This window comes from Poecilia formosa, unplaced genomic scaffold (assembly GCF_000485575.1).
Source record: "Poecilia formosa unplaced genomic scaffold, Poecilia_formosa-5.1.2 Scaffold177, whole genome shotgun sequence".
NCBI classification, from domain to species: domain Eukaryota; kingdom Metazoa; phylum Chordata; class Actinopteri; order Cyprinodontiformes; family Poeciliidae; genus Poecilia; species Poecilia formosa.
This window is the reverse complement of record NW_006800116.1, coordinates 135,242-162,214: the sequence shown is the minus strand read 5'-3', so window position 1 is coordinate 162,214 and position 26,973 is coordinate 135,242. Positions and strand designations below refer to the sequence as shown.

At 37.8% G+C, this 26,973-nt stretch overlaps 1 protein-coding gene across 5 annotated transcripts in view; it reads right to left on the bottom strand.

Annotated features, from left to right (window-relative positions):
• The window catches only part of dbn1 (drebrin 1), a 126,830-nt gene that overhangs the window by 4,002 nt on the left and 95,855 nt on the right, over positions 1–26,973 (bottom strand). Inside the window, exons 5-12 of one of the 5 annotated variants that reach the window (XM_016678245.1) lie at positions 10,181–10,324; positions 9,725–9,802; positions 6,898–7,049; positions 6,330–6,387; positions 5,606–5,656; positions 5,251–5,365; positions 4,284–4,412; positions 1,054–1,182 (exon numbers count right to left, since the gene is read on the bottom strand). In XM_016678245.1, the coding sequence (XP_016533731.1) occupies positions 1,054–1,182; positions 4,284–4,412; positions 5,251–5,365; positions 5,606–5,656; positions 6,330–6,387; positions 6,898–7,049; positions 9,725–9,802; positions 10,181–10,324 (856 nt within the window). Of the gene's footprint in view, positions 1–1,053; positions 1,183–4,283; positions 4,413–5,250; positions 5,366–5,599; positions 5,657–6,329; positions 6,388–6,897; positions 7,050–9,724; positions 9,803–10,180; positions 10,325–26,973 lie in introns of all 5 variants that reach the window. The other 4 variants (XM_016678244.1, XM_016678246.1, XM_016678247.1 and 1 more) reach the window with 4 other exon arrangements.

Sequence of the window (26,973 nt, the reverse complement as noted above, 5' to 3'; positions counted from 1 at the left end):
AAAAAAAAGGCAACAAAATTGTGTTTGGAGTACAACGCTAGCATAATGTGCATGACAAAGTAGAACTGGACTGTGCTCTTCCTTCATTCATAAATCTATCTATATAAAAAAAATACTAATAGAAAATTTCAGTTATATGGAATCATATATGGGTGATCTGTAACCACAACCTGTGAAGTCTCCCATGCTACATGTACATAAACAGAAATTTGATTCTTTTCTCAGGAAAAAATACATATTTAATGTGCTGAATGGATGTATGGCCACTTATTGAAAAACAGAAAAAGAATGGAGTGATCTTCTGCTACAAAGATAGTCTACATAGCAAACTTGGACTAAGCTTCCTGTTGTCAGTCTAGTTTGGATTTGGTGAAAGCTCTCAGTATGAAGCCATGACAGAACCAGATTTTCCTTTAATTTTGGAAAATCTTGTAATATGTTTGTGTTTTTCTAAATGTTTTATGATTTCATATCAGTTCTGTAAATCCACTTAGTTCTAAAATATAATATTTAAAGTTGATAAAATCTTACATAACCTGCTGAGGCACTGGTAGCAGCTCTTCTTGTTTTAAGTTTAGTTTCAAACAAAAAAAGGGCATCCAAAGGTCGAACAAAAACAAATAAAAATTCAGTTGACAGTAGGAGTATTTTCTGGTTGTCATACATGCAAATTCTTATACATTTAAGTGAGTTTTGCGTTGAAATCTTGCAGGTTAAAGAGATCCCTAATCTGCTGTGTACTTCAGGATGAGTTGACAGGAAACTGTAAAGTAGAAGAAACCACATTGTTCACATTTTGATAGATAAATTGTACACATGAAAGAATGCATAAAAAAATTTAAAAATAATAATGTCTTCATTGCTGCTGTGGAAAAACAGTCTAGCCAGGTACAGTCAAGCTTTCTGTGTCATTTCCATTCTTTAAATAGTTTTCCTAATGGGACTCCATCTGAATAGTTGAGCTCCAAACAGGACAGACGTTTCACTGGCTAAACCATCTTTGGCTAGGAGTAAATCTATGTGTCATTTCAGAATAAAGATGTTTCTTTGTACCCCACTCATCTTCTCTGTGGTCTTCCTCCTCCCTGTTAAAGTCCTCTTTGATTGGCGTAGTGACTATTTTAGGAATGGGCGAAATGGCGGCCATGTTGCGCTCTATGCTCACTTCATCATCATTGTCATCTGCAAAAAAAAACAAAAAAACAGACAAAAACAGATACACATAATTCACAGACCACTTTGTTTCCATGCAGTTTCCCATTGAGAAGTCAAGTTCTGATAAACATATTCAAATGAAGCATTTCTGAGCTGAATTAAACATGATGAAGCATGATAAAAGATTGGCTCCTCATTCGCAGAGGAACCTTATGTGATTCCTCCTTTATAATAAACTATAAACTTAACAACTTCAACCCATGTGCAGAACTGATGAAAAGTTTTGGATGTGAGGTGAATCATCTTCATGAACAAAGAAGTCCAGTTGATTTTAAGTTAATCACTATTAAAAACACAATGTAAATAATCCTACAAATCATTGACAGGAATTAATTTCACCACCATACAGTTTTAATTGAATTTCAGTGTTCCTACACATTCCCCATACACATTAGACTTTTCCACGCTCAAATTTCCAAATTCTAAGAGTGTTTCTAAAATAAAAAAATAAACTTTACTACAATTTTTGAATCATTAGTCAAGCTTTCAATATGAAAAATGAAAAAAGTAGGTGGTGTCAGTTTTTTTTATTATGATGTGTAGGAACCCTGACACCAACATCATCACAGTATCAGCTATCACACATTAAAACCAAGATGTTTCTCAGATGTTTCATCATTCATTGATGTCCAATGCACTCTAGTACCTGCTAACAAGAGTTCACCAACACAATGAACCGCTGATGAAGGAATACAATAAAATGGCAGAACATGTTCAGAAATAATAGGATAAATCTAATTAGATTAAAAAGTAAGATCTTGAGCTAATCAAATAAGTTTATGCTAAACCAAATCCAACCATGCCTTATTTACAAGTAATTAGGATGTTCTTCTTAATTTTTTCTTCATTTCACATTCTGACCTGGTAATTTATCTGCCATTTCATTAACTACATTATTGTTGTACATTTGTTGTAATGTTAAATGTGAAAAGTGCTCAACAGAAACTCTGTAGTCATAAGTTGAAAGATGACAAAAAACAATCACCATAGGGTCTTTATGTTGGCATTCACACAAAAATTACACGAACCTCCAAGGAAACCCACAAGTTCCACTGTCAACAAGCTGCAGATGACTGACAACATGATTTAAAATAAAAAAACTCACAGGTCAGGGTAAAAGGCAGCAGCAGGAAAGGGTTTTAGAGGATGTGTTAGCAGAAAGGTGACAGAGTCCACAATCAGGTGCGCAAGATTAAAACAAACAAACAAACAAAAAAAAAATCAGAAAGTGAATAAAACATTGCAATTATTCTTCAAAATCAAACCAGAACCACCATCAAACAGAAACATTTATAGACTAGTTTAACATCAGACTGGACCACATCGAAAGCATGATGACGACATCCACTGAATCACAAAAATCTATAAATAAAGGATTTACAGCTCCAAAGGACGACTTAGTTTCCACTGAAGACATTATAGCTAAGAGGTTAGAACCAATTTAATTCAGTCAAGTTGTTTTCTGACCAAATAATTGGATAATTTGATCATAAATAATTTCATTCCAGAAGGAAAGAGCAGAAGGTGTTCCAAGGAAACATTTCATAGTTTTCCTCTGAGTCTCCAGTCAGTGGGAGCTTACCGACTCACTCATAGTCCAAGAGGTAACCAAACCAGATGCCTGAGCTACCTCAACTGGCTCCTTCTGATGTGGATTGAGAGGAGCCAGATCTACAGGATTCTCTTTTTGTTTCTAATCTCAACCTCCTTGCCTGTAAAATATCCTATTGTTGGTGCATCAGATTTAAGATTTGTTCATTTTTGCAGGATATAATTTTGAAACTAAGTCAGTGGTGTCCAAAAACTTTTTGTCCTGTGGACTGAAAAAACATCTTTTAGGCGGCACAAAAAAAAAAAAATTCTTTCTGCTTACCACTGAAGTAAGCATGCAGTATTTAAATTAGTCAAATAAAAGTCAGATTTTATATTTCAAGGAAATAGACGCATAAATAATATCAGATCCAAAGCTTTCTAATGATTTTTTTATATTTGCCCCGAAAGGAAAAATTGTCACTTTTCAGCAATGACAAATGATTTCATTCTTTAAAAAAAAAACCCAAAACTTATTTACCAGTATCTGTGGAAAAACATCAGACAATTGCACCTTTCCAAGTCTAGAAAAATTCAAAACCGCTGGACAGATTGATCAACCTGCTTCTCCTATAACTTTGCAAATACATTGCCAACAATAAAAAAACATTTAAATATGTTCTTGTCAATGATGCATGAGACTGATTGGCCGCTTGCCACAATGCATTCTTTTGGGCACTGTGATTGGTCTACATTAAAAGCATGAGGGATGGTATTATGCTAGCCCAAATGTGAGATAATCCAAATTCCTAATATTTCAGAATATCTTTTCATAACTGATGTAATCATTTTGAAGATTCCTTATAATTGTTTTGCACTTTGATGTTTCATTTTTTTCAAATTATTCCAACAGATAATTGTAGTAATACTTACACAAAGATACAAGCGTGACCTTGAAAAACTTTTATTAGCAGTTAATATCTATAACAGCTTACAGTTTAAAAGTTTCCACAAACACTGGATTTAGTCACACCAATGTGTGGTTTCTAGTAAAATTCACCTGATTGATGTGTTTTTTTTATTTTTCCCAACAAGAAATTTAAAGAGAATAAAACAGTGTGATTAATTAAAGAATTAATACTTTGTTTTGTACCCAACAGTTTCCATTGTAATTAAGTAATAATTTTGCCATAGTTAAAAATAAAATGTCTTCATCTAAATCAACCGCCTGTGCTACGGGGGTGCTGCACCATATCAGTCTAGAGGCTGCAAATGGCCCTGCGCCACACTTTGGACACTCCTGGTCTAAATGATTCTCTCCCTGGTAGGTAAACATCTGGAAAAGCTCAAATTGATACATATTTGGGTTTCATTTGCAATTTAAAATATTTCCAAGCTTTTATTGATTTGTGTCTTGGAAACAGGAAGGTGTTATAATTACCTCCTGTTTTTATCTCATTTTGTCCTTAGTGCTAGGATAAAGGAGATTGAGGACAACAATCTTTTTATTTCCTTTTTCTGGCTCCTGCTGTACCTACCGGCTGCAGCAGAGGGCTGCTTGCGTGCATGTGGCGGGGTGCGGAGGGGCGACACGCCCTGGGGAGGGGTGGCTGTACTGGGGCTGCTGGGACTGTGCTGCTGCTTCAAGAACGGGCTGTCCAAGCGGCCTGGTGGTCAGGGCAACACACAGTGGCCACACACGCACAGTCCAACATGAGGACACAAACAAGAAAATGCGGACATGAAGCGACGGACCAGGTGTGACGATGGCAGACAGGAAGGAGAAGAGGAAGAGGAAGTCAGGAGGTAAAAGGTTTGTCCAAGCCCAACAAGGAGAAAACCCAGAGTTGAGAGATTCAAATTAGACAGAAGTAAAGATGGACACAAAAAAGAAAAAGGATAGAAAAAAGGAGAAAAAGACAGAAAGAAAAGCGATTAGTGTAATGTACGGCATAAACACGACGACGACAGACAGGCAAAGCAGGAAAGTTTGACAGCTTCTGTGTGTGTGGATGTGTGGATATTAGATAGTATACGCATAGTTTATGCTGCCCTGCACTGCAAAAATGTTTGTCTAACTAACTAACTGAAATTCATATATTTAGATCTGATCAAGCAGGTTGTCGATGAGATCAAAGGGATTGTTTCATGTTGTTGATTCCGTCCGTCAAGCTGTTTACACTTCAGTGTAACGAAGACTTTACGTCAAAGGAAAGGAGCTGTATAGAAGTTTTGTACGGGCACATTCCTGTAAATTAGAATATCACCGTGAACTTTATTTATTTCAGTATTTCAATTTAAAAAATACACAGAGTGAAATATTTGGGTTTTTGTTTCTTTGATTTCTTGAACTATGGCCTTGGTCGAGTTTATTTTTATGATTTTTGGCTCACAGCCAAAAAAACCCTCAACATTTTCTCTGTTTCTCAAAAGTTTGACACATAACCTTTTCAAGATTGCATAATAGGTCACATTTAATGAAATGAGGGACAATAAAATGTTTACCGGTCCTGTGGATGGAGACGGGTGAGGTGTCCACGCTGATGGTCATTGCTCTCTCCTTCTGCTTGAAAAACTCTCTAGGGTTCCCAGATCGCTGGGCGATGATGGCCTTCGCCTCCTGGAAAAGTTAAAATGCAGAGAATAACCACAAGTGAGCAGTAAAACAAACCCACCAGGTAATGTTTCTTTGGACTAACTGCCTGCTAATGTTTTAAAGAAATCCAAGAGCTTTAAACTACAGCAGTGAAGATTATTCAGCTCAGTTTCTTTTAATGCTGTGAAATTTCATCTTCCCTCCTTTGAATGGATTTGCTGCTGCAATTTGTGAGCTCAGGTTTTTCATCAAACTGACCTCTACCTCAGACTCCTTCTTGTCCAGGTTCAGGTCCTCGATGCTCGGTTCAGACGCCTGGAAAAAACAAAAGAAGACATGCGTCTTTTTCATCAAATGTGAAATAAAGACAGGAACAAATACATACTATTACCAGTAGAGGTCAGTAGATCCCAAATAATGCTTTTTAGTGAGAGAGTCGACTGGAGGAAAATAAAAACCAAGATAATCATTTTAAAGCTTAATTATGGCCTATTAGGCTTTAACTCAAGAAATTGAACTTAAACTTAAAACACTGATCTGTGGTTATTTATGTCAAAGTTTTAAAAAATATATTGTTCATTAAAATTAATTAATTGTTTTATTTAATTCTAAAAGGAGTCAAAACCCTTCAGAACTTACACTCAGAAAGATGATTTTATTTAGTTTTATACAAATTTACTCTCAAGTTTATGACAAACTCCCCTCCATTTTCAACACGTATATTTCTCTTTTCAAATAAACTTTCACAAATGTTTCAAACAAACATTGTGTTCCTAATTAGTCTCCATATTGGATTACTAATTTCAGTTGTAGATCAGAGTCTGAAACATGTAACTATTTGTCTTTTATTCTCTTGTTCAATAAGTCGTTTTTGATTTTCTAAATGCATAACTTGGACAAGGTAGTATCAAAAGATAACAAAAGATAACAAAGCCAATAACTGATGCAACCGTAAGTGATGATAATAAACTTATATGACAGGACTCACTATGGTGGTCTGGTTCCGCAGCCTCTCTCTGGCCTCCTCTTCCTCCTGCATCTTCTTCCTGTTCAGATAAAATAAATACAAATAAAAATGAATGCATTTAATAATAGTGTAAAGATTAGGTCTTTTCTACACCACCAAATCTGCACAAGACATATAAACAAAAAGAAAATCAAAAGTTAAAAACTAAACATTTTAATTTTGCACTACCACCTGAATGAATTTTATTCTTTAAAAGGTAATTTTTAAAGACGTAGCAGAAACAGTTTGTGTGTCATTGTTTTGAAGCTGATAATAGGACCTATGTTTTCAAATTTTTATTTATGATATTGAGTAAGTTTGTCTATCTGTAAGTAACTGCTGTAATTGTGTTGCTGCCACTTGCCAGGACACTTCTAAGAGAGATTTCTGATCTCAAGGAGTTTTTCTCCTAGTTAAATAAAAACTGATGATTTAGGAATCTTGAATGTTATATTTATATTGCTATATTTCTTACAAATTCATTGAAAACATTATTCCCTGAAGCAGATTTGTTTCTGAAATGTGGAGAGGATGCTAGTTGGATGCCCACCTGTGCTCCTCGATCTGCCTCTCTCTCTCACGGTACCTCCTCTCTCTGTTCTCCTGCTCCTTCCTCTCCAGCTCCATCCGCTCCTCCTCGAAGCGCTGCCGCTCCTCCACTGCCTTCTTTCGCTCCTCCTCCTTCCTCATCTCCTCTTCACGCTGGAGAGCAGAGTGACCAGGATTTAAATAGTTTTTGCGTCATCATCACAGAGTTTTTGGACTAGTTCCTGCGGTAACGTTCTGTTTCTTGTTTTTTGGGATTCAGCAGGTGGAAGCAGAAAGAGCTGGCACCAAGTTTGCCACCAGTTTCCAATAATAACTGATATCAGAACAAATTTACTTTCAAAAGCCCAATGTTGTGATAAACTCAGAGATTTGATGCTTATAATTGAAGGAAGACCATTTTAACTTTAAATTTACCACCAAACCTGGCAGCTAAGCCTAAGAAATCTGTGTAAAATTAAGCAAATAAAGAAGAATGAAAGTCATATTTGGAAAGCAGTATTTTTTAGGATTACTTTATTTTATATAATTTATAACATAGTTTATGTCATCCTAACCAAAATAGTTAGAAAATATTTGAAGTTCTGTTTACTAACTCCTCACTGAGAGACCTCTTGTCTAAACCTAACCAGTAAGCCTAATATTATGCAAGATGGAAAACTCAGCTTCCCTGTCATTCATAAATTATGGTTTATTCTACGCCACAATGACTCAGTCACATGGAAAACTTTAGCTTTATTTTCTAAGTCTTAAAAAAGAGAAGCTGTTTGCTAATCCAAACCAAACCAAAGACAAATAAACTACACAATAGAGAAAAAGAAAACCTTTCTTAAAGTGAACCTATTATGCAAAATTCCCATTTTGCATGTTTGTATTTTCACTTAGGTCTCTTCTGCTTCTAAAAACAGACCAAGAGCTGTAAAAAACCACCACGCTGTTTTTTTGGCAATAAGTTAATAGTTTTTGGTGTCTGGAAAATGAGCAGTTTCAAAAACCTTCTGAATGCAACAACACAAATCAACATGGACTGCCCCTAACCTTATAACCCCAGCTGAGCTCCACCTGTAACCTAGGAACCCAAGCTGAGCTCCAGCATGTTTAGTCAGCTACTTTACCACTGTATGCACTGGCTGCTGGAAAAGATGTTCTGTTGACCTACCATTCAGAAACCCCTGATGAAAAACATTTAAAGTTATTTCTACCCTAAATCTCACCAAGTGGAGATGATACCAGCACGCAGCCAGTCAACCAAAGCATTGCTAATCATAACAAACATGAACAAAATATGAAAACATCCACTGGTCATATCTTGTACAGGTAAATGACCCAAAACTAGGGAAATGTTTAAGTTGTTCTGGAACTCTAATGTCAGTTGTATTAATGCCCAAAAATGAGCTTCTACTCTATGATATGAAATTTGATCTATTTGGCATTATATTACTTGTACAATCATTGAAAACAATGTTTTTCCAACAGCTTGGGCAAAAAGCTTCACTTAAAGTGCAGTAACTTGTTCTTTACTTTTTCTCTGCATCCACAATAAAAATATTAAATCTGAGAAAACATAAAAACTAATCACCTCCTTTTTGATTAACAAAGATTTTTCTTCTGAATACATTTTTATGTTCAACTTTAAAGTCTCTCTTTCATTTGAAGGGTACATTTGTTGAACAACCGGCGGCTTCATGTTTCATATTGTCATTTTGTATTTCATCTAAACTTGCCACCAGTAAAACAGCCGGAGGTTCGCCAACCAATGACTTTGATTCTCACCTCTTTTCAACACCAGCTTTACTGGGATTCACAAGAACTATTCTAGACTCATCAGGTAATAATAATAACAATAAAAAAATCACATCTGAAAAGCCAGCATAAGGTTTAATTTATTTTACAAAGGATTTTAATTTGACCATGTTTTATGATTTATAGTACTTTTAGCTGTTTATTAATGTTTTTAGCCTTATCATAACACCTACATTGACATTTTAACAGAAATGTTAAATTCAACTGTTAGCAATAGTTAGCTATTTTTAACTTGTTAGCTTAGCTTAGCAGTTACAGGTGACAACATTTTTTTTTCTTACAGACTACTTTATCTAACTCTTATCAAACTATGCCAGAAAGCAGCTTAACAAAGAGCAGTGAATATACATTTACAAATTACTGCTTGGCATGTTTATGCTATTCTGTTAGCTACACGTGGCACCTTGGCTTAGCCTAGCACCTACAGATGAATTGTTTTGTTACAGAATTCAGAATTTCTTTTATTGTCATTTTGCAAGAAAGCACAACTAAGTAAAAAAAAATAGCAACTCTTGAAGCCAAGGCAATAAATAATTAAATAAATAAATGACGATCAGGTTTTAGATGCTTTAGCTGAGTTCAGGTCAACAAACTTGGAAAGAAGCAGTTTTTGTTAGCTAATTCAAAACTTATTGGACAGAAAAATGAACCCAAAGACAATAATAAAAAATATCAAATAGATTATTGAAGGATGAAAATAAAAATGGTATCTCCAGGTTTCCATATCAGTCATTACAGATGTGACTCATCTGGTAAGAAAAAAACTGACACGCAGTCGACAAAAACAAAGAGAAAAAAAAATCCTAAATTCACATTATGAAACCCCTACAGGCTTCAGGTCTTATCTCATGCCTAAAATATGTTTTGAAATGAAAAACTATGAGTAACATTCTCATTTTTTAAATAATCCTGTTATTACAATAAATCATAGGTATCACTTGAAAATAAAAAGCAAGACTAAACTCTTTTCCTGTCATTTTCCTTTTGCATTTTTCTCCTCCTCTTCTTGTATTAGGTTCAGTGTGTACCTTGGCTTGTTCCCAAAACTCCTCTCTATTGATTTTCTTCATCTCCACCTCTGCATTAGTCTTCTGGTACACCGTGCCCTGCAACAGGAATGATGCACAGATACATATTTGTCAGCTAGTCATGTAATCAAAAAAGCAAATCAACGTTGCTCTCATTCTGATGTTGAGCAACAACATCAAAATGTTGTTGCTCAACAACATTCTGACATTTTTATTTTATATGATAAAAATGTCAGGGTTTTATCATATAAAACCCTGACATTTATTCTTACTTTTAAAGTAGAAGGTTTATATTTTAATTTCTTGATAACTCAAATTTATGAAAAGGTGTACAATATCAAGTGAATAAAAATAAAAGCTAAAGGAATAATTTAAAAAAAAAATACTTTATTTTATTAAAAATGTCCAGACTAAAATAAATTCTGACTTGATTTTATGTTGTTCATGTTTATGTACCACATCTCCGTGCTCTTCATCTCGGGTTTTCAGGCGGTTCAGAACTGGGCTTGCCACCACTGCTGTCCCGTTAGTTAGCCGCTGACCAATGGCTGAGGGATCTATGTCATCCAGGCTGCTGGCATTGACGGTAACCTCCACACCCTGAAGTAAACAAAGATGAAAGAAGTTGGAAAAGAATTAATTTAGTTATTTTTAAATAAACAAGATATGGTATCAGACTTTGCTGCTATTTATTTATATATAACCTTCTGCTAAATGTGAGTAATATTTCAAATTCTCTGCCTATTAATGGTCAAACAAAAATATTGTAGTCCTGGGTATTCTTAACATTACTTCAAAAGTTATGAACTTGGATGCACAATTTAACAACCAGCTTTTCTGGTTATCTTCTTATGCAACACTTGCTTGGAAAGAAAACTAAGGCAACAATATCTAATTTAATTTACCAACTTAATTATTTTGCCATTAACAATTAAAGTACATTTTTCTTTTGAAGGTAAATGTCAGAGTAAAGACTGGACTTAGGCGTATCAATATGACTTAATCAGGCTAACTGTTACTGAAGCAGTAGCTACTTGGAGTCAAAATAACATACTGAAGCTACCGGTGACTGAAGCAAGCATATTCTCAGAATAAAGCTAATAACTACTGAATATGACAGCTACAGAGGCTAGAAGCCTGCCCATCAATCACCCAGTCAAGACAACAGCTACTAAAGCTAACAGCTAGTGAAGCTAACAGCTGCTAAGAGTCAATCTAACAATAACTGAGCTAACAGCTACCTTGAGTCAAGCTATCAGCTACTGAAGCTAACAGCTACCTCAAGTCAAGCTATCAGCTACTGAAGCTAACAGCCACTCAAGCTAACAGCTACCGAGTCTCACTACTACTGAGGCTAACAGCTTCTTGGAATCAAGTTAGCTGAAGGTAACATCGTAAGCCAAGCTAACAGTAACTCCAGTTAACTGCTATTCAGAATTGGTCTAAATGGTTCACCTGGAAACCCCTAGTAATAAGTTAATCGCAACATTATATTTATTTGAGAGTACATTGTGAGCCTGTTGTAAAAAACAGTCTCATTATTTCCTTTTTTGATCACTAAAGAATTCCTGATCTGAATTGGAATGATGATGTTGAATATTGCTAAACCTTTGCTGCTTTCTGGGGCTACACTAACTGTATGAACCAAAAGATTCTACCACTGTATAGACATGATGGATGATGAGTGATTGCCTTGAACTGATGTTTCAAGATGATATGGCAGGCCGGTGGCTGAATACATGTAATGGTGTTAGCATGACAACGAAATTGAATTGCTTGAAGTAAAACAGATGTAACATTGGCCAAATTGAAGTGTAATTAAAATATATAAATAGCTTGCTCAAACTCCTAGATTTAAATTGGAGCTGTTTCAGAATACGAAAGTTATCTTATCTTATCTTAAATGGTTACAGAAAGGATACTGACTCAAAAAAGGAACTATCCTACCAAACACCTAAGAGAGATATCAGGGCTGTTGGAAAGCTGCTGTCTAAATACATAGCAGAAAACTAGAATCTTCAAAGTTTTATACTGTATGTTTGCTAATTTTCCCGTTTAACACAACCAATCATGTATGATTACTCTTAGATTTTTTGGGGCTGCATGAAATTAATCTCAGCTCCTGGAGTGCCCTCTAAAGTGATAAAAACATAATATGTGCATTCCTAAAAGGGCTATTTAAAACCCTGTCTGTGCGATGAAGTTGGCTCTGTGTGGGAGAGAAAGCTGCCACTTAGAGTAATGACACTCCAACACACACTCAGCTCAGCTGCTAGAAAAAAATTTATAAATAAAACATCACCTCTGCTTTAATCTCCATCTTTTTATCTGCTCTATAAATCCTAAAATACACTCAGCCAGGTGTGCAGGAGGGAAACAAATGCTTTGTATGTTTTCCTCCACACACAACTCAATCTCCATGCTCTCAGCACCAAGAGATTGCTTTAAAAAGAGATACAATTTGTCACACACACACTTGTTCCTCCTCTTTGATCCTCCTACAGGTTTTAATGTGATGAGGCTCCTTTCACTGCCAAAGGTTTGATTAAAACATTCAGGTTTTGTCCAAACAGGCTTGGATATTTTGCAGAAGAAAAATGTTCTGAATCCATCCAGATGGAAACCATACGTTTGATGAAAAGAAAAGAAAAATCCAAAGCAGTTAATTGTTTGAGTTAAAATGGAAGAGAATGCCAGTGCAGCCTTCTCTGCACTGACTGAGTATTGGACCAACATTTTAATCTTTGAGTTAGCTTCCCTCACAGTCCGCCCAGTTCAGATATAAAGAAAACTCACCAACTGGTTGATTCACTAAACATCTGATACCCTGCAACCTGCAGTTCAGGAGATGCAAGTAGCTCTTTTATATCCACCTTATTCCTAGCCCCCATGAGGCTTTACGTGATNTAAGATATATTTATTCTCAGTATTAGATGTGGTCTCAACAAACCCATGACATTTCAACAATATTATTTTACCTTTTAGCTGGAAATAGTGTCTGCTGCTAGATTTATTCATCACTTGCTGCGCTGTGTAATCATCATGTTTCACATCATGTGTTGATTTTTCACTGTTCAGCGTCCGATTCTCTGTTTTTATGCCATAATTCACATCTAGTTCGTCACTCCGTTTTATGTTCCGCTTCTCTTGTTTCAGAGTTTTGCGCAATGTGCGTGTCGTTTTTTTTGTGTTTTTTTTTTTAACCCCTTAAGCTGCAGGGCGGTCGGGAAGCGAATCGATGGGGAAAAGGCAGACTGACATAAACCTTTTAAAATAACGGAAACAATTTCGGTATTCTGATTATTGAAATTTAAAAGTGCTGTGGTACCGTTATTCTGTCACTCCCGTTTCATACCGGACCACTTACAGCACCAGTGTTAACGCTATAAAATGAACGCTCTCTATCATGGTATCACCATGGAGGGATTTCTTTATTTAAATGGGTTCATTTTTCAGAGGGATACAAAGTGAGGGTATCGTGATTTTAGTAATTACATGTTTATAGCGATTTTCTGTTGCCCTTCCATGGAAGCGGGCACCCTTCAAATGGAAATAAAACACTTTTTAATATAAGTTGCTGCTTTGACATGATCACAGAACTGCCAAAACATATGTACAAAAATACCAGACAAAGTGAATCACAGCAACGTCATCAGCTGGTGTAACGCTGAACTGATGCGGTCGGTGAAGCTACCAGTAGCAGGATAACGGAGCTGCGCCAAGAAGCTACAAACACTGAATAGAAGGAGAGCTGCCATCGATACCGTTGCAGCCAAGCATGTTTTAATGTTACACAATACAGTTTTAGCAAGTTGCTCAAAGTCTAAACTGGTATTGTTGTGCATTTAAGGTGTGAAGTTTACCTTCGACCAAACGCCCCCCAAAGGCATCCCAGCGCCCCCCTTTTGTAAAAACTTCCGCCAGCGTCCTCTGAACGCCCCCTGGGGGGCGGTACCGCCCACGTTGAGAACCGCTAATCTAAGGGGTCAGTCAAGCCTAACAAGGCAGGAACAGCCTGCAGGCCACGGACGTCTGCCGCACATCAATGCCCGAATCAGCTTGCAAACCATGCCAGCCACAGCTCTCCCAGGCTCAAACAGCTTGCATGCACCGCCGCCGTTGCACCTAACAAGGCTCGAATCGCCTGCATGTCTCGGCCACCTTGGCCCACCTAACAAAGCTCTGAACGCTTGCAGGCCCGGCTACCGTTGCGCCTAACAAGGCCTGATCAGCCTGCAGGCCGGCTGCCGTAGCACCTAACAAGGTTAGTCAACCTGCAGGTCTCGGCCCCCTTCTGCCCGTTTAACAAAGCTCGTCAGAGCTTGCAGGCCGGCTGCCATCGTGCCTAACAAGGTTGGACAGCCTGCAGGTCACGGCATGGCCTCGGCCCGGCACCCTCTTTTGGAGGGAAGACTTACCTGAGCTTTGCTCGAGCTGATCACTCAAGCTCGCAGCGAGTCTCAGCTTGCACGTCTTCTGCTGGCGTCCGAGCGCCAAATTCTCGGTCTAATAAAATTGTCTAACTGTTGTTTCTTTCTCCATGTGAGTCTCTACAGATTGAAATGAAGCCTTAGGCGCAAGTTCAACCTGTAAGACTATTCTCCTTAACCGGCATCATCTATCACAACGCCTTCGCTGCAGCCAACCAGGACACTCCACCGCTCCGCTTCGGTCCAATCATCCAGCAAGAGCTCCTTTAAAAGGCGAAGCAGCCACAAGTCCACCCACTTCAGTTGTGCTTCAAGATGGCTTCAGTCGTGCTGCAACCCACCTCCTCCCCATCTCCACCATCAGCCTCCCGGAAACTTCAGGTCCTATCAAGACTCCCCTCCAAGCTTCACCACCACTGACCGGGCCCGGGGGAAGACTTACCTGAGCTTTGCTTGAGCCTATCACTCAAGTCTCAGCTCAGCTTGCACGTCTTCTGCCGGCGTCCGAGTGCCAAATTCTCGGTCTAATAAAATTGTCTACCTGCTGTTTCTCTCTCTGTGTGAGTCTCTACAGATTGAAATCTTAAATGCATTTTTGGATAGGAGTTATGTAGTTTTGACTAGTGAAAACTAAATTATAGGTATCTTAAAATCAAATAATGACTAGACAAAACTAAATTAAAGATATCTTGAATTGTAATTTTGACTAGTCAAAATTCCTTTTAAGATATCTCTAAATGAATTTGAGATATCTTGAATTATACAGCTTTTCTATTTAAGATATCTTAAATTGACATTCCGACTAGTTGTTTAATAAAACAATGAAAAATAAAGAAAACGAAAAAATTTTTGAAAATGCGCCACTTTCATGTTGAAAATGGTTTGACAATAGCAGTTTTAGCTTTTCAAAGCTGTTTCTAAATGCATTCGGTTCGTCGGAAATTAATAAACAGGAAATTCTTTGCAGATATCAGAAGCAGTCTTATAGTTTATGACGTTTTGCTTTCTCCGCATTTCCAACATTGTCGAGCTCTTTCTAATTTGTGGCATTTACTGACAATTTTGTGCAGGAAACATAAAATTCTGCAGGCAACTGTTTGGACACCACATAGGGGCTTCCACGTCATACTTAATTCAGATATCTAAAATTGTAATTTTGACTAGTCATAGCTGTGTTGAAGATATCTTAAATCGTAATTACGAATATGTGTCCCATCAAATGACAGCTCCAGTGACATCATTTGAGATATTTTGAAAGGAATTTTGACTAGTCAAAATGTAATTGAAGATATCTTGAATTATTATTCTTACTAGTCAGAACGTAAATACAGATATCTTAAATTACCATTCTGGATAGTCAAAATGTAGTTTTGTCTAGTCAAAATGAATTTTTAGATATCTGGAATGCAATTACGGATAGTCAGACGAAACCGAATTTATGATAAACAGCTTGCCATACTGAAACTTGACTACATCCAGTTATTTAGACCAAGAAGCATCAAACCCGATGATTTTTTTTCATGGTTTTATTTTTTTATTGTTTAAAAGTAGACGATGAAACTGAACCGCATTTATCCTCAGACAATAAAGTAACACGAACACAAAATAAAGAAAATAAAAATAAAAGGATATGAAAACCTTACTCGAATGTAAATAGTACTTTTCCTCAGTTTTTGTCTCATAAAAATGCAATGCGTCAGTTTGTGCGCCAAAGCGCTTGAAATGCATTTATGGGGTAATTTCATTCTCACAAAAAAAAAAAAAAAGATTAACTCCAAACAGGTTTGATTATTTCTAAGGTGATTAAGGTGTGTAGACAATCCCGTAGGTACATAGCTGCGCAAAAATGTGCCGCATTGTGGAGCATTTTGGCTCTGATGGAGAACATCGCCAATGGAAGGATTCAGAGATCATATTTATCTTCTGTTGATGATGGTTTATTAGTGTTTAGATTAATCCAGACTGATCATCCTGGAGCTCTGAACAAAACTTAAAGAAGGAGCCGTGTAGTACCGATACCGGTGCAACTACAGTCATCGAGCCACCAGCTTTGTGAATGCGCCTTTAGGACAGAAAACATCTTTATTCTGCAAATGTACAACTTATGCATAAGATTCTACTATTTAGAATAAACGTCCACTTTCCCCACTCAAAGACTCTCTGACACACTGTCTGTCTTTAAATCCCTGCTGAACACCCTATTGTTCAAACGGGCATTTTCACGTTTGAACAATAGGGTTCAAACGTGAACCCTATAAATAAATCTTTATTTATTTATTTTATTTGGATTTTATGTTTTTCTTTAAAATGTATTATTTTTTTGTGAGGAGACCTTATGTGTCCTGAAAACACCTTTTAAATAAAATATATAATTATTATTACAAATACTCATACTGCTACAAGCAAGGACGTTTCCATGGTTATTGCTTCACGTGGTGGTAGACTTCGGGGTATTTATAATAATTTACATATGTATTTATGGGTGGCAACAGGGCAGGACCAGCAGCTGCACTCTATTTCCTGCAAATTAGGATTTATAAAGGAAAGGTGCGCATGGCACGTGTGTGTGCATGGCTTTATACAGCCTATTTTTTTGTGCGCCGCACTTTTCTACATTTTTCCGTATGCCAAGTTTTAGTGTGAAAACTGCGCATTCTTTTATGCATGAGTACCCAGAGGATTTTGTGAGGAAAGGTTAGTCAGGATCAGAGCTGGAGCTGCTGTTCTACAGTCTCTGTTTCACAGCTCAGCTTCACAATGCCGGTATTTAGCTATGCTATAAAGATGCTACGAGTCAGAGGCCAACATGCTGAAAATGTATTATGAATGTGAAGGAAAAATATATGTATTTGCTATTACACTGTTGGATAATTTCTCTTTTATCCTTGGCTTTAGCCTGTGAACCAGGACGTCTCAGAAGTCATTGGAGTTCTCCCAGTTTGACCAGCAGACTGAAGCCCTGCCTGTGACCAGTGTTCCCAGTATAATGAATAAATGTGTTTTATTCTTTCACTTTTTGTGTATTTATAAATATCTTAATCTGAAATATTGGTCATAAACTGTATTAATACAGCTTATGTAATGAATTAAAAATAATTTACTCTGTTAGAATTATTTTCAGTCTTTGCTGTCAATAGCAGAGTTGATGTTTTTTTTCTGGAAAAAAGTAAGAAAAATATGTAATTTAATGTTTGACAATGACTGTCATTGTCATTTGATAATGGCTTTGATAAATCAGTAATTTATCAATAATATATAAAAAAATAAATACAAGAAAATATTTTTTTCTTGTCTTGAAATGTTAAATGCACATTAAATTATGGAATCGTGAGGTTCTTTAATAAAACACTGTAAAAGTGTGTCTGTTCATCAATGTCAATATAAAAATTATAATTATTTCTATCAAATAAAAACATTGTGCTCTTTATTCAGAAACCCCCCAAAACAATTAAATAATCACATCAAAAGTTAGAAACTCTGTCTTTAGTCATTTATTTGATTCCCAAATATATTAGTGTGTGAGAATATGTTTCAATGACAGGTATTAACTTAAAATACTTTATAGAGCGGCACTTTGTGAAGTTCGGTCCATTTACTTGTTTTAGCTTACTGGCACATAGGCCACGTTTAATATGGTGGACGCTGTGACGTATCGCAGCAACAGGCCGACCCTTTCCATGAGGCGTCTACGTATATGATGTGTATGGTCGCCAGTTGTGATATTCTTGGTTGGAAATGATCAGAGGGAATATGGATAACTGGCTTTTAATTGTGAACGGCAGAACATAACATCAACTTCAGTGTCTCACTTCAGCTCTAGGCATCCTTTATGAGATTGGCCTACCAAGTACTATCCCTAGAACAGGTACGTCTGTATTTCTTACCTCTTGGGGGCAACAACCTACTCTCTTACAATCATGAACTTTATTATTTTTTTAAATACAAATGAAAAATAAAATTCACATCGCACCAAGCTAATATTATGTAGTTCTGTGGCCTCATGCATAAAAGAGTACACAGTTTTGACACTAAAACTTGGAATACGGAAACATTTAGAAAAGTGTGGTGCACAAAAAAAATTGGATGCATCAAGCCATGTGCACGCACGTGGCCGCACACCTTTCCTTTATAAATCCTAACTTGCGGGAAATCTAGCGCAGCTGCTGGTCTGCCCTGTAGCTACCCACAAATACATATGTAGATTAGTATAAATACCCGGAAGTCTGCCACCACGTGAAGCAATAACCATGGCAACGTCCTTGTTTGAAGCAGTATAAGTATTTATAATAATAATAATTGTAGAAGCCTAAATTCAATTTTAGTTCATTTAGACCTTTAAGATAAATTATGTTTATATTTCTTATGGTAATTTGTTTATTTGGATAAAAATGATTAAAAGTTAAATCTCTATTGCATACTAATTTGTTATACTGGACTATACTAAGGCCTTCTTATAAATTTGCATATGTAATTGCAGTTAAGGATTTTAGGATATGGCCAGGCAGAATCAGTTGGGCAGTTGGAGTGGAGCCACACAGTTTTTTGATCTCTCTCTCTCTCTCTCTCTCAAGACTCTCTTTTGTTTACTCTATTATTTTTGTGGAAAAGTAACATTTGTACCGTTTTTATTTTTGAAGTAAACTGTTAACCTTTATCAAGAGGACCCAGTCTGGTTTTTTGTCGTTTTTCGTCATCAAGTGGACCGAAGGATGGAGAGCGTCAAGCTTATGGCTTCATTATTTAGGAACCTACAATAATTATATATTTTACTTAAAAGGTGCTTTGAGGGCACATAATGTCACCTCACAAAAATAAAAATGCATTTTAAAAAAAAATCCAAATTAAAAAAAATAAAGAGATCGTGCAAATGCCTGTTTGAACAGTAGCGCGTTCAACCAGGATTTAAAGACAGACAAAAAGTCAGAGGGTCCTTTGAGTGGGGAAAGTGGACGTTTATTCTAAGTAGTAGAATCATGTGTATAAGTTATACATTTACAGAATAAAGATGCTTTATATCCATAAGGCACATTCACAAAGCAGGCGGCTCGACTGAAGGATGACTGTACCGCACGGCTCCTTCTTTAAGTTTTGCTCAGAGATTCAGGATGATCAGTCTGGATTAATCTAAATGCTCATAAACCATCTTCAATATTTCCCAGCAGATCAATATGATTTCTGATCAATCGCTCCTTCTGAATCCTTCATTGGGGATGTTCTCCATCAGAGCCAAAGATCTCCACATTTACACGGCTCACCTTTGCGCAGCTACACTTTTATACGTGTGATTGCATACACGCCTTGATCACCTTAAAAATAATCAAACCTGTTGATTATTTTTGATCAGCAGGTTTGAGTTAATCTGCTGATCCAACCCTGTTTTCGTTTTTAGTGAGAATGAAATTACCCCGCAGATGCATTTCATGCGCTTCGGCTCACGGACCAATGCGTTACATCTTTATGAGACAAAAACTGAGGAAAAGTACTATTAACATTCGAGCGAAGTTTTCACATACTTTTATTTTTATTTTCTTTATTTTGTGTGGGTGTTAGCTTATTGTCTGGGGATAAATGCGGTTCAGTTTCATCGTTTACGTTGAAGCAATAAAATATTAAAATCATGAAAAGCATTGGTTGATGCTTCTTGTCTAAATAACGCCAAGTGTAGTCAGATTTCAGTGTATTTAGGTGAGTTTTCACGCTTTGTGGTTTGATATTGTCCACAGAAAACGTTTGCGTGGCTGCCGCACATTTTCACGCCAGCGAAAAAGTGTGCATATATTTACGCAAACCCTGATGCAAAATTAATTTTTACACATGCCGACTTTTGCGTAAAATATGGGACTGCACATTTTTTGTGCGCACACACGCACGCTTTATGCTTGAGGCCCCTGGTGTTTTACACTGTCGGCGCAGATCGGCAGTTCAGAACTCTGACCAGCTTCTCTGCTTTTCTCGTCTTTATTATTGTCAGTTCTTCAGAGAAANTCCACACAATGAAATGAGCACACATAAAGCATTTCTGGGTTCTCTGTTCAAGTTTAGAATTTTTAGCCAAATTCTTTTTGTTTCCTTATCTGTCGGTAGGCGATGAAAACTATACCGCCTTTGTTTTGGGAGGATGTTCAAGACACACCTGTTGCTGCCACAAATTAAACTTGGTCTGATTATTAAAGTACAGCCACTAAAAGTACAACAATTACCTGAGCTCCGAAAGGGCAGACACTTTCCAGTGGCAAGTTGCTCTCTATGACAGGTTAATGCGTGATTCAGTTTGGTTCTAATCCAGTGGGGAGATTCTCCATATTACAGTCTGGAGCGCAGCAGCTGCAGTCATTTCTCCGCTGATTTGCAGTTACACTCTGCAAAGGAGAACCTCGAGATTCTGGTTGTAATAGACTAAATGAAGCCAGATATTTTATTTTGTCTGATAAAAAATTTTCCTGGCCCAAACATAATGATAAAGACTCAGATCACTGTGAAATTCTTGGTTGGAAATGATCAAACAGAGGGAATGTGGATAACTGGCTTTCAATTGTGAATGGCAGAACATAACATCAATTTCAGTGCCTCATGTCAGCTCTAGACATCCTAATAAGTTGGCCTACCAAGAACTATCCCTAGAACAGGTACGTCTGTATTTCTTACCACTCGGGGGCAACAACCTACTCTATTACATTCCTCCCCTTTTTGATTTCTAATACAACTAATAAGTAGGAAATAATGCATTCTAACTGCAAATAAAATATTCTGCTGCCTTCATTAAGAATTTAACAATGGAGACATCACTTAATGCTGTATCACCTCAAAAATCAACTGGCAGTAAAACTAAATCATATTTTATACATTTTCAAAGATTCAGTCTCTTTGGAGGAACTCTGCCTCACAGGGTATCTGCATTGCACTGATATGCTTTGGGTTGTTTCAGGGGTTGATACTGGTGGTTCTTCTGTTGTCTGCCCAGGTGATTCAGCAGGTAACGGTTGTGATGTTAGATTTCCTGTTGGACTTGGTGTTATCTCTGGAACAACACAGTCTCTGATTTCTTCTGGTCTCTCCTCAAAAACACATAACTGGAGATTCCTCCACAGCCCGTTTTTAATGGTAACATGTGGTCAACATGTATGGTGCGTGTTCTCTGTCCTTCTTGTATCCGATAAGTGACGCTTCCCATCTTCTTCAGGACTGTTCCATAGGTCCACTTCCTAAACCCTCCTCTGAAATTTCGGATACAAATAGTCTCTCCTTCTGAAAAAACACATACAGGTGGGACTCTGTGATCATGATATCGCTTTTGCTCGGACACTCTGTTCAATGTGTGGGGTAAGTTCAGGTTTGAGAAGGCTGAAGCGAGTTCAGATCTGAAGTTTCAGGGATAACTGCTGGTGTGCGATCTGTCACGGTGTGAGGTGTACTGCGATACATGATAAGAAATTTGGCCAATCGATGACTGAGTGGCAATGTGGCCTTCCGATCAGCTTCCAGTACATTTTTCATCAGGGATCGTTTCCGGATTTGTACTGACCACTCTGCTGCTCCGTTTGATGCAGGGTGATATGCAGGAATAGCTGTGTGACGGATCCCATTTAACTCCAGGAAGTGGGTGAATTCTTTTGACACCAGCTGAGGTCCATTGTCTGATAAAAAATGTTCCTGGCCCAAACAGGAAAATTTTTTATGTTCCTTTGGTCCCAGAATAGCCAACAATGGCTTGTGATCTGTTATGAGCGTGAATTTCCTCCCATACAGATATTTGTGGAATTTCTTGACTCCAAAAATGATGGCAAGAGCCTCTTTCTCTATTTGGGCATACTTCTGCTCAGCATCAGTTAATGTTCTTGATGCAAATGCCACAGGCCTTTCCTCTCCATTTTCCAAGACATGAGAAATGACTGCACCTAACCCATAAGGTGATACATCACAGGCTAACTTCAGTGGCAGGTGTGTGCTATAATGCACCAACACTTTGTTCTGCAGCAGTAGTCTTTTTGTATCTTTAAATGCTTGTGTACATTCTGTTGTCCAAATCCATTTTACATCTTTTCTCAGCAGGTTGTGGAGAGGCTGAAGAATGGTGGATAGATTTTCAGAAATTGACTGTAGTAGTTTAGAAGACCCAAAAAGGACTTCAGGTCAGTGACATTGGTTGGTTCTGGTGCTTTTGTTATGGCTGCAAACTTTTTCTCCACGGGATGCAATCCATCTTTGGTAATCCGATGTCCCAGGTACTCCGCACTGCTCTGAAGGAAACGACACTTTGCAAGCTTCACTCTCACACCATACTTCTCCAGGCGTGTGAGAACTTCTTCCAACCTCTGTAAATGTTCCTTCTCAGATGAAGCAGTGATGAGAATATCACCCAAAAAACAGGTCACATGATCCATCCCTTGAAAAATCTGATCCATCACAGACTGGAAAAGAGGAGGAGCACTGGAAACGCCAAAGCTGAGGCGATTGTACTTGTACAGACCTTTGTGGGTGTTGATAACCAGATACTTCTCTGACTCTTCATCTAACTCTAGCTGATGGTAGGCATGAGAAATATCAAGTTTACTGAATGATTTTCCTCAAGCCAATGTAGCAAAAAGGTCTTCAGCATTAGGCAGTGGATATCTTTCCTCTTCACTGCACTGATTGATGCTGACCTTGGAGTCACCACGGATCCTAATTGTTTTGTCAGTTTTCAGAACCGTAACAACGGGAGATGCCCACTCACTTTTTTCAACCTTTGAAATCACCTTCACCCTTTCCAATCTATCCAACTCTTTTTCTACAGCTTCCTTAAGTGTATAAGGAACTGGGCAAGCTTTACAGAAAACTGGTGCAGTGTTTGGCTTAGTGTGGATTCTGGCCTTAAATCCCTTGATGCAGCCTTGATCATCTGAAAACATTTTCTGATGGTGTTGGATCACTTCCTGTACTCCTGGTTTTGCATCTTTTTGCACTAGTACCTTGTGTACTGTGAAGATTTGTTTCCAGTTTAACTGAAGTTTCTTTAACCAGTTTCATCCAATCAGGAATGGCCTGTTTCCCTGAACAATGATCAGTGGTAGGGTAATTTTTTGTGTTTCATACTGTACTAGTACAACATATATATCCACGAACAGCTTTAACCCAACTGCTGGTTTTATAGGAAACTGAGTGAGATGTGTCTGATAATACTTGTCACTTATCACTGACACCACTGATCCTATATCCAGCAACATGGTGGTGTTTTTGTCTCCAAGTGAAACATCAACTGTGTAACCTTTCTCACTAGAAGCGATGGAGTACACTGAATAAACTACAAAAAGTTCAGCTTCATCATTTCCTTTTGATGCATCGTTGTCAGTTTCCACATACTGAGTTTGTTTGCTTTTTCTATTCCTGCAAGCATGAGCAATTTGTCCTATTTTAGCACAGACATGACACCATTCATTTTTAAATCTGCAGTCGCGTGCCGAATGTTTTACACCACATAAAAAGCATGTGCTTTGTTGCCGTGTCTTTTCTAGATCCCGTCCAGCTCTTTATTTTATTATTTCCCTCTTTTATGCTCTGCCCCTTCCATTCTGTGTTAGAAAAATTGGGAGCATTTGTCAGGGCATTTACTTGGCGAGGGTCATGGTGTCCAGAAAACTCCATAGTATTCTTGGAAGCAAGTTCCATGTTTACAGCAATCTCACATGCACGTGAAAAAGTAAAATCTTTTTCTGACAGTAGCTTATGCTGCACAACATCCAAATGCAGCCCACTAACAAAACAGTCTCTCAGCGCCTCATCCAAATATTATCCAAAATTACATGTGGCTGACAACTGCCTAAGGGCAACAATGTAGTCAGAAACTGACTCCCCCTCCTTTTGGTAACATATTTGGAATCGAAAACGCTCAGCTATCACCACTGGTGTTGGCTTATAGTGCGCTTGTAACACTGCAGTGAGCACTGCATACGCCATTGTGCTTGGTACTTTCGGAGACACAAGATTCTTTAGCAGCCTGTATGTATCTGGGTTATTCTCCGAATTCAGTACCTTTTGTGTCCCACAGGTTTATCTAAAAGATTTTCTTATAAATAAACAAATGGAAATATCCATGTGTCTTGGTAATGTAGCATGCAAATATATTTTAAAAATCATATTTAGAAAAATTTTATGGGTTGTTGAAGTGCAGAAATCAGCCAAATGAGCATGTCCCCACTGACCAATGTTCATTTTTCAATGACTATAAAACAAATAAAAATAGTCAGTGTTGAGATGCTTTACCAAGGTTGAGAAAGAGTTACATGTTGTTAGACTAAAGGCCTATTGTAAAGAGTTACATTCTGTTAGAGGCTAAGGCCCATTCCTCAGAAAGAGAAACTTATCAGGCCACGGTGTGATTTCAGGGAGTGTCTTCAGTCCATATAATCAGCTAGCCTCCTCCTTTTCCTTAGACGCTGCACAGACTTTTTAGAAACTCTTCTCGAATGTAATGGTAAAAGCTTCTCCTTTCAGCGCTGAAAGTGAATAAAATAAGTAAAGTCTGAATGATTTTGTTGGCTGATTTTATGCTCTGGGTGTCAGTACATTTTTGATCCATTGGTTAGGATTTTCCATCCTTAGCAATTGGTAGCTCAGAGGATGGTTGTGTGCTGAGACTCGAGCAGAGATGGGATTGGCTGTTCAGGCGCAAACTTTCAGTTATCAGCCGTTGGTCGTACTGTTTCACGGGCATACTGTTTAACTGTTATCAGCCATTGTTTATAGGAGCCATTGTTTATAGGAGTAGGAGTAGAGAAGATAAAAAGTAAAGAGTGACAAAGAGTGACAAGAGAGAAAGTAAAGAGTAAAGTTTGAAGAAATAAAGTAGATTAGGTAAAGGTTGATCGGCTCGGTCTGAGACCGGCAGTCGGAGTTGGCCATCCCCCCCTTCTGCCCGGACACGGGGAAGGTACAGGCTAGGTTTTCTTCCATTTTTCCTCGAGGAGTACTGCCCTCGGAAAAGAACACGATAGCCGATCTGTGATACTTAAGAAACACAAAGCGGTGAAAGTATCTCCCATAGGAAAAAAGATAAGAGAACAAGATAAAGGTTGATCGTCGATCTGAGTCCTTAAAAGAAATATAGAAAGAAGTATAGTAAAGTATAAATTTGATTACAACTACATATGCCTCTCCAGCTATGATCCTCACCTCTTGTTACTGAAGCACTCACGCATGGAACATGCCTCCTGTTCCCTCATGATGATCTATCTGCTCCGTCATGCGGCAGTTTAAATATCAACGCATTGATATCTATAGCTATTTTGACAATTGCAGCCATCCGTTCGTGCCATCTTAAAAAAAAAAAAAACAAAACAAAAATAACTCAGGACCTATGGAAATTTATCCACGCATTTATCTTTAACCCATTGATGATTGCAGCAGCGACTTAATTGAAACAAGGGGATGCAGCTCAATTTCCCATCGGCCATCACAGCTTGAAGAACAGACCTAACCCACTGTTCGTTCGAGACCTCTGAACGGTCTAGCTCTTAAACTCATTAGAGATCTGTTGCATCAACATTCTACTCCTCCCTGGTCTTCGGATCTGGCTGCTCTGCCTCCCCAGAATAAAAACAAAGCAGTATTTAGCTTTGTGCACATCAAATCTGGGAAATTTCTGAAGTATATCAGCCGAATGAGAAATCCTTTAACTCTCGATTAATGTCACCACCTATAGTTACTTTGGTGCATAATTTATGAATCATAAACGAGTATTCATTGAGTTACGTCAGCTCCAGGAAAGGATGCTTCTTTCTGTATGATTCAACGTACTTTGTGCTAGAGTCCTTGTCAAACGGCGTTTTGACTGAAGTCCAAAGTGTTGGAGTCCCAGTTGAAGGCGTCTCAATTAAAGTTCTACAGCTTTTTATTTCTCTTTCTCACTGTTTACGTTTTAATGATGTTTTTTAAATCTCTTTCTCTTTCTCACTGTTTATTACATGCTGTTTTTATTTTAATTATGTAAAGCACTTTGAAATGCCTTGCTGCTGAAATGTCCTATACAAATAAAATTTGATTGATTGATTGATTGATTGATTGATTGACTGATTGATTGACTGATTGATAGCCTGCTGCTGAAATGTACTACAGGCCATTACTTAAACCTTGATTTGACCACTTCTTTTGACTAATCCCCGCACAGGCATAGCAATCTTCTAAGCTGCCTTTGTCGCCTTGTCAAGCCTTCCTCCTTCTCATCATCTAGCAATCACCATTACCTCTACTATCCCTGCAGGTCATTCCAACAACTAATCAATGGTATTTCTCAAGTCTCTGCAGCATTAAAACATGGATAGAACTGTAACTACATTAATCATAGCTCTTCTTCTCTTCAGTGTTTCTGTTTCTGGTGGTGCAGCTCTGTGCTGCCTTCAAGAGAATGGGACATCAGAGTATCATCCATAAAACGTCACCCACATGGCATTTACTGTGCAAACCAGAGCTTTCAGTGGATAAACAAACGTTCCAGATCCTTTTAATGCCATACAAATATGACAGAAACATGGATTATATCTTTATATTGACCTGTCTATTGATTTATAGATTAATAGTTTTACTGGACAGAATGTCAGGATCCGTGTTTTTGTGTGTTATTTTTGAGTTTTCTGTGTTCAGCCCTGTTTCCTGTGAGTCTCTGTCCTGTCCTCCCCGTTGATTGTCCCCCAGGTGTGTCTACTTACCTGATTACCCTCCCTGTGTATTTAAACCCACCTGTGTCTGTGTTCTTCGTCGGGTCCTTGTCTAAGTTTGTCGTTTGTTCTCACGTCTAGTGTTCTCGCCACTAGAACTGTTAAGTCCTGGTTTGTGTTTGTTTCGTCT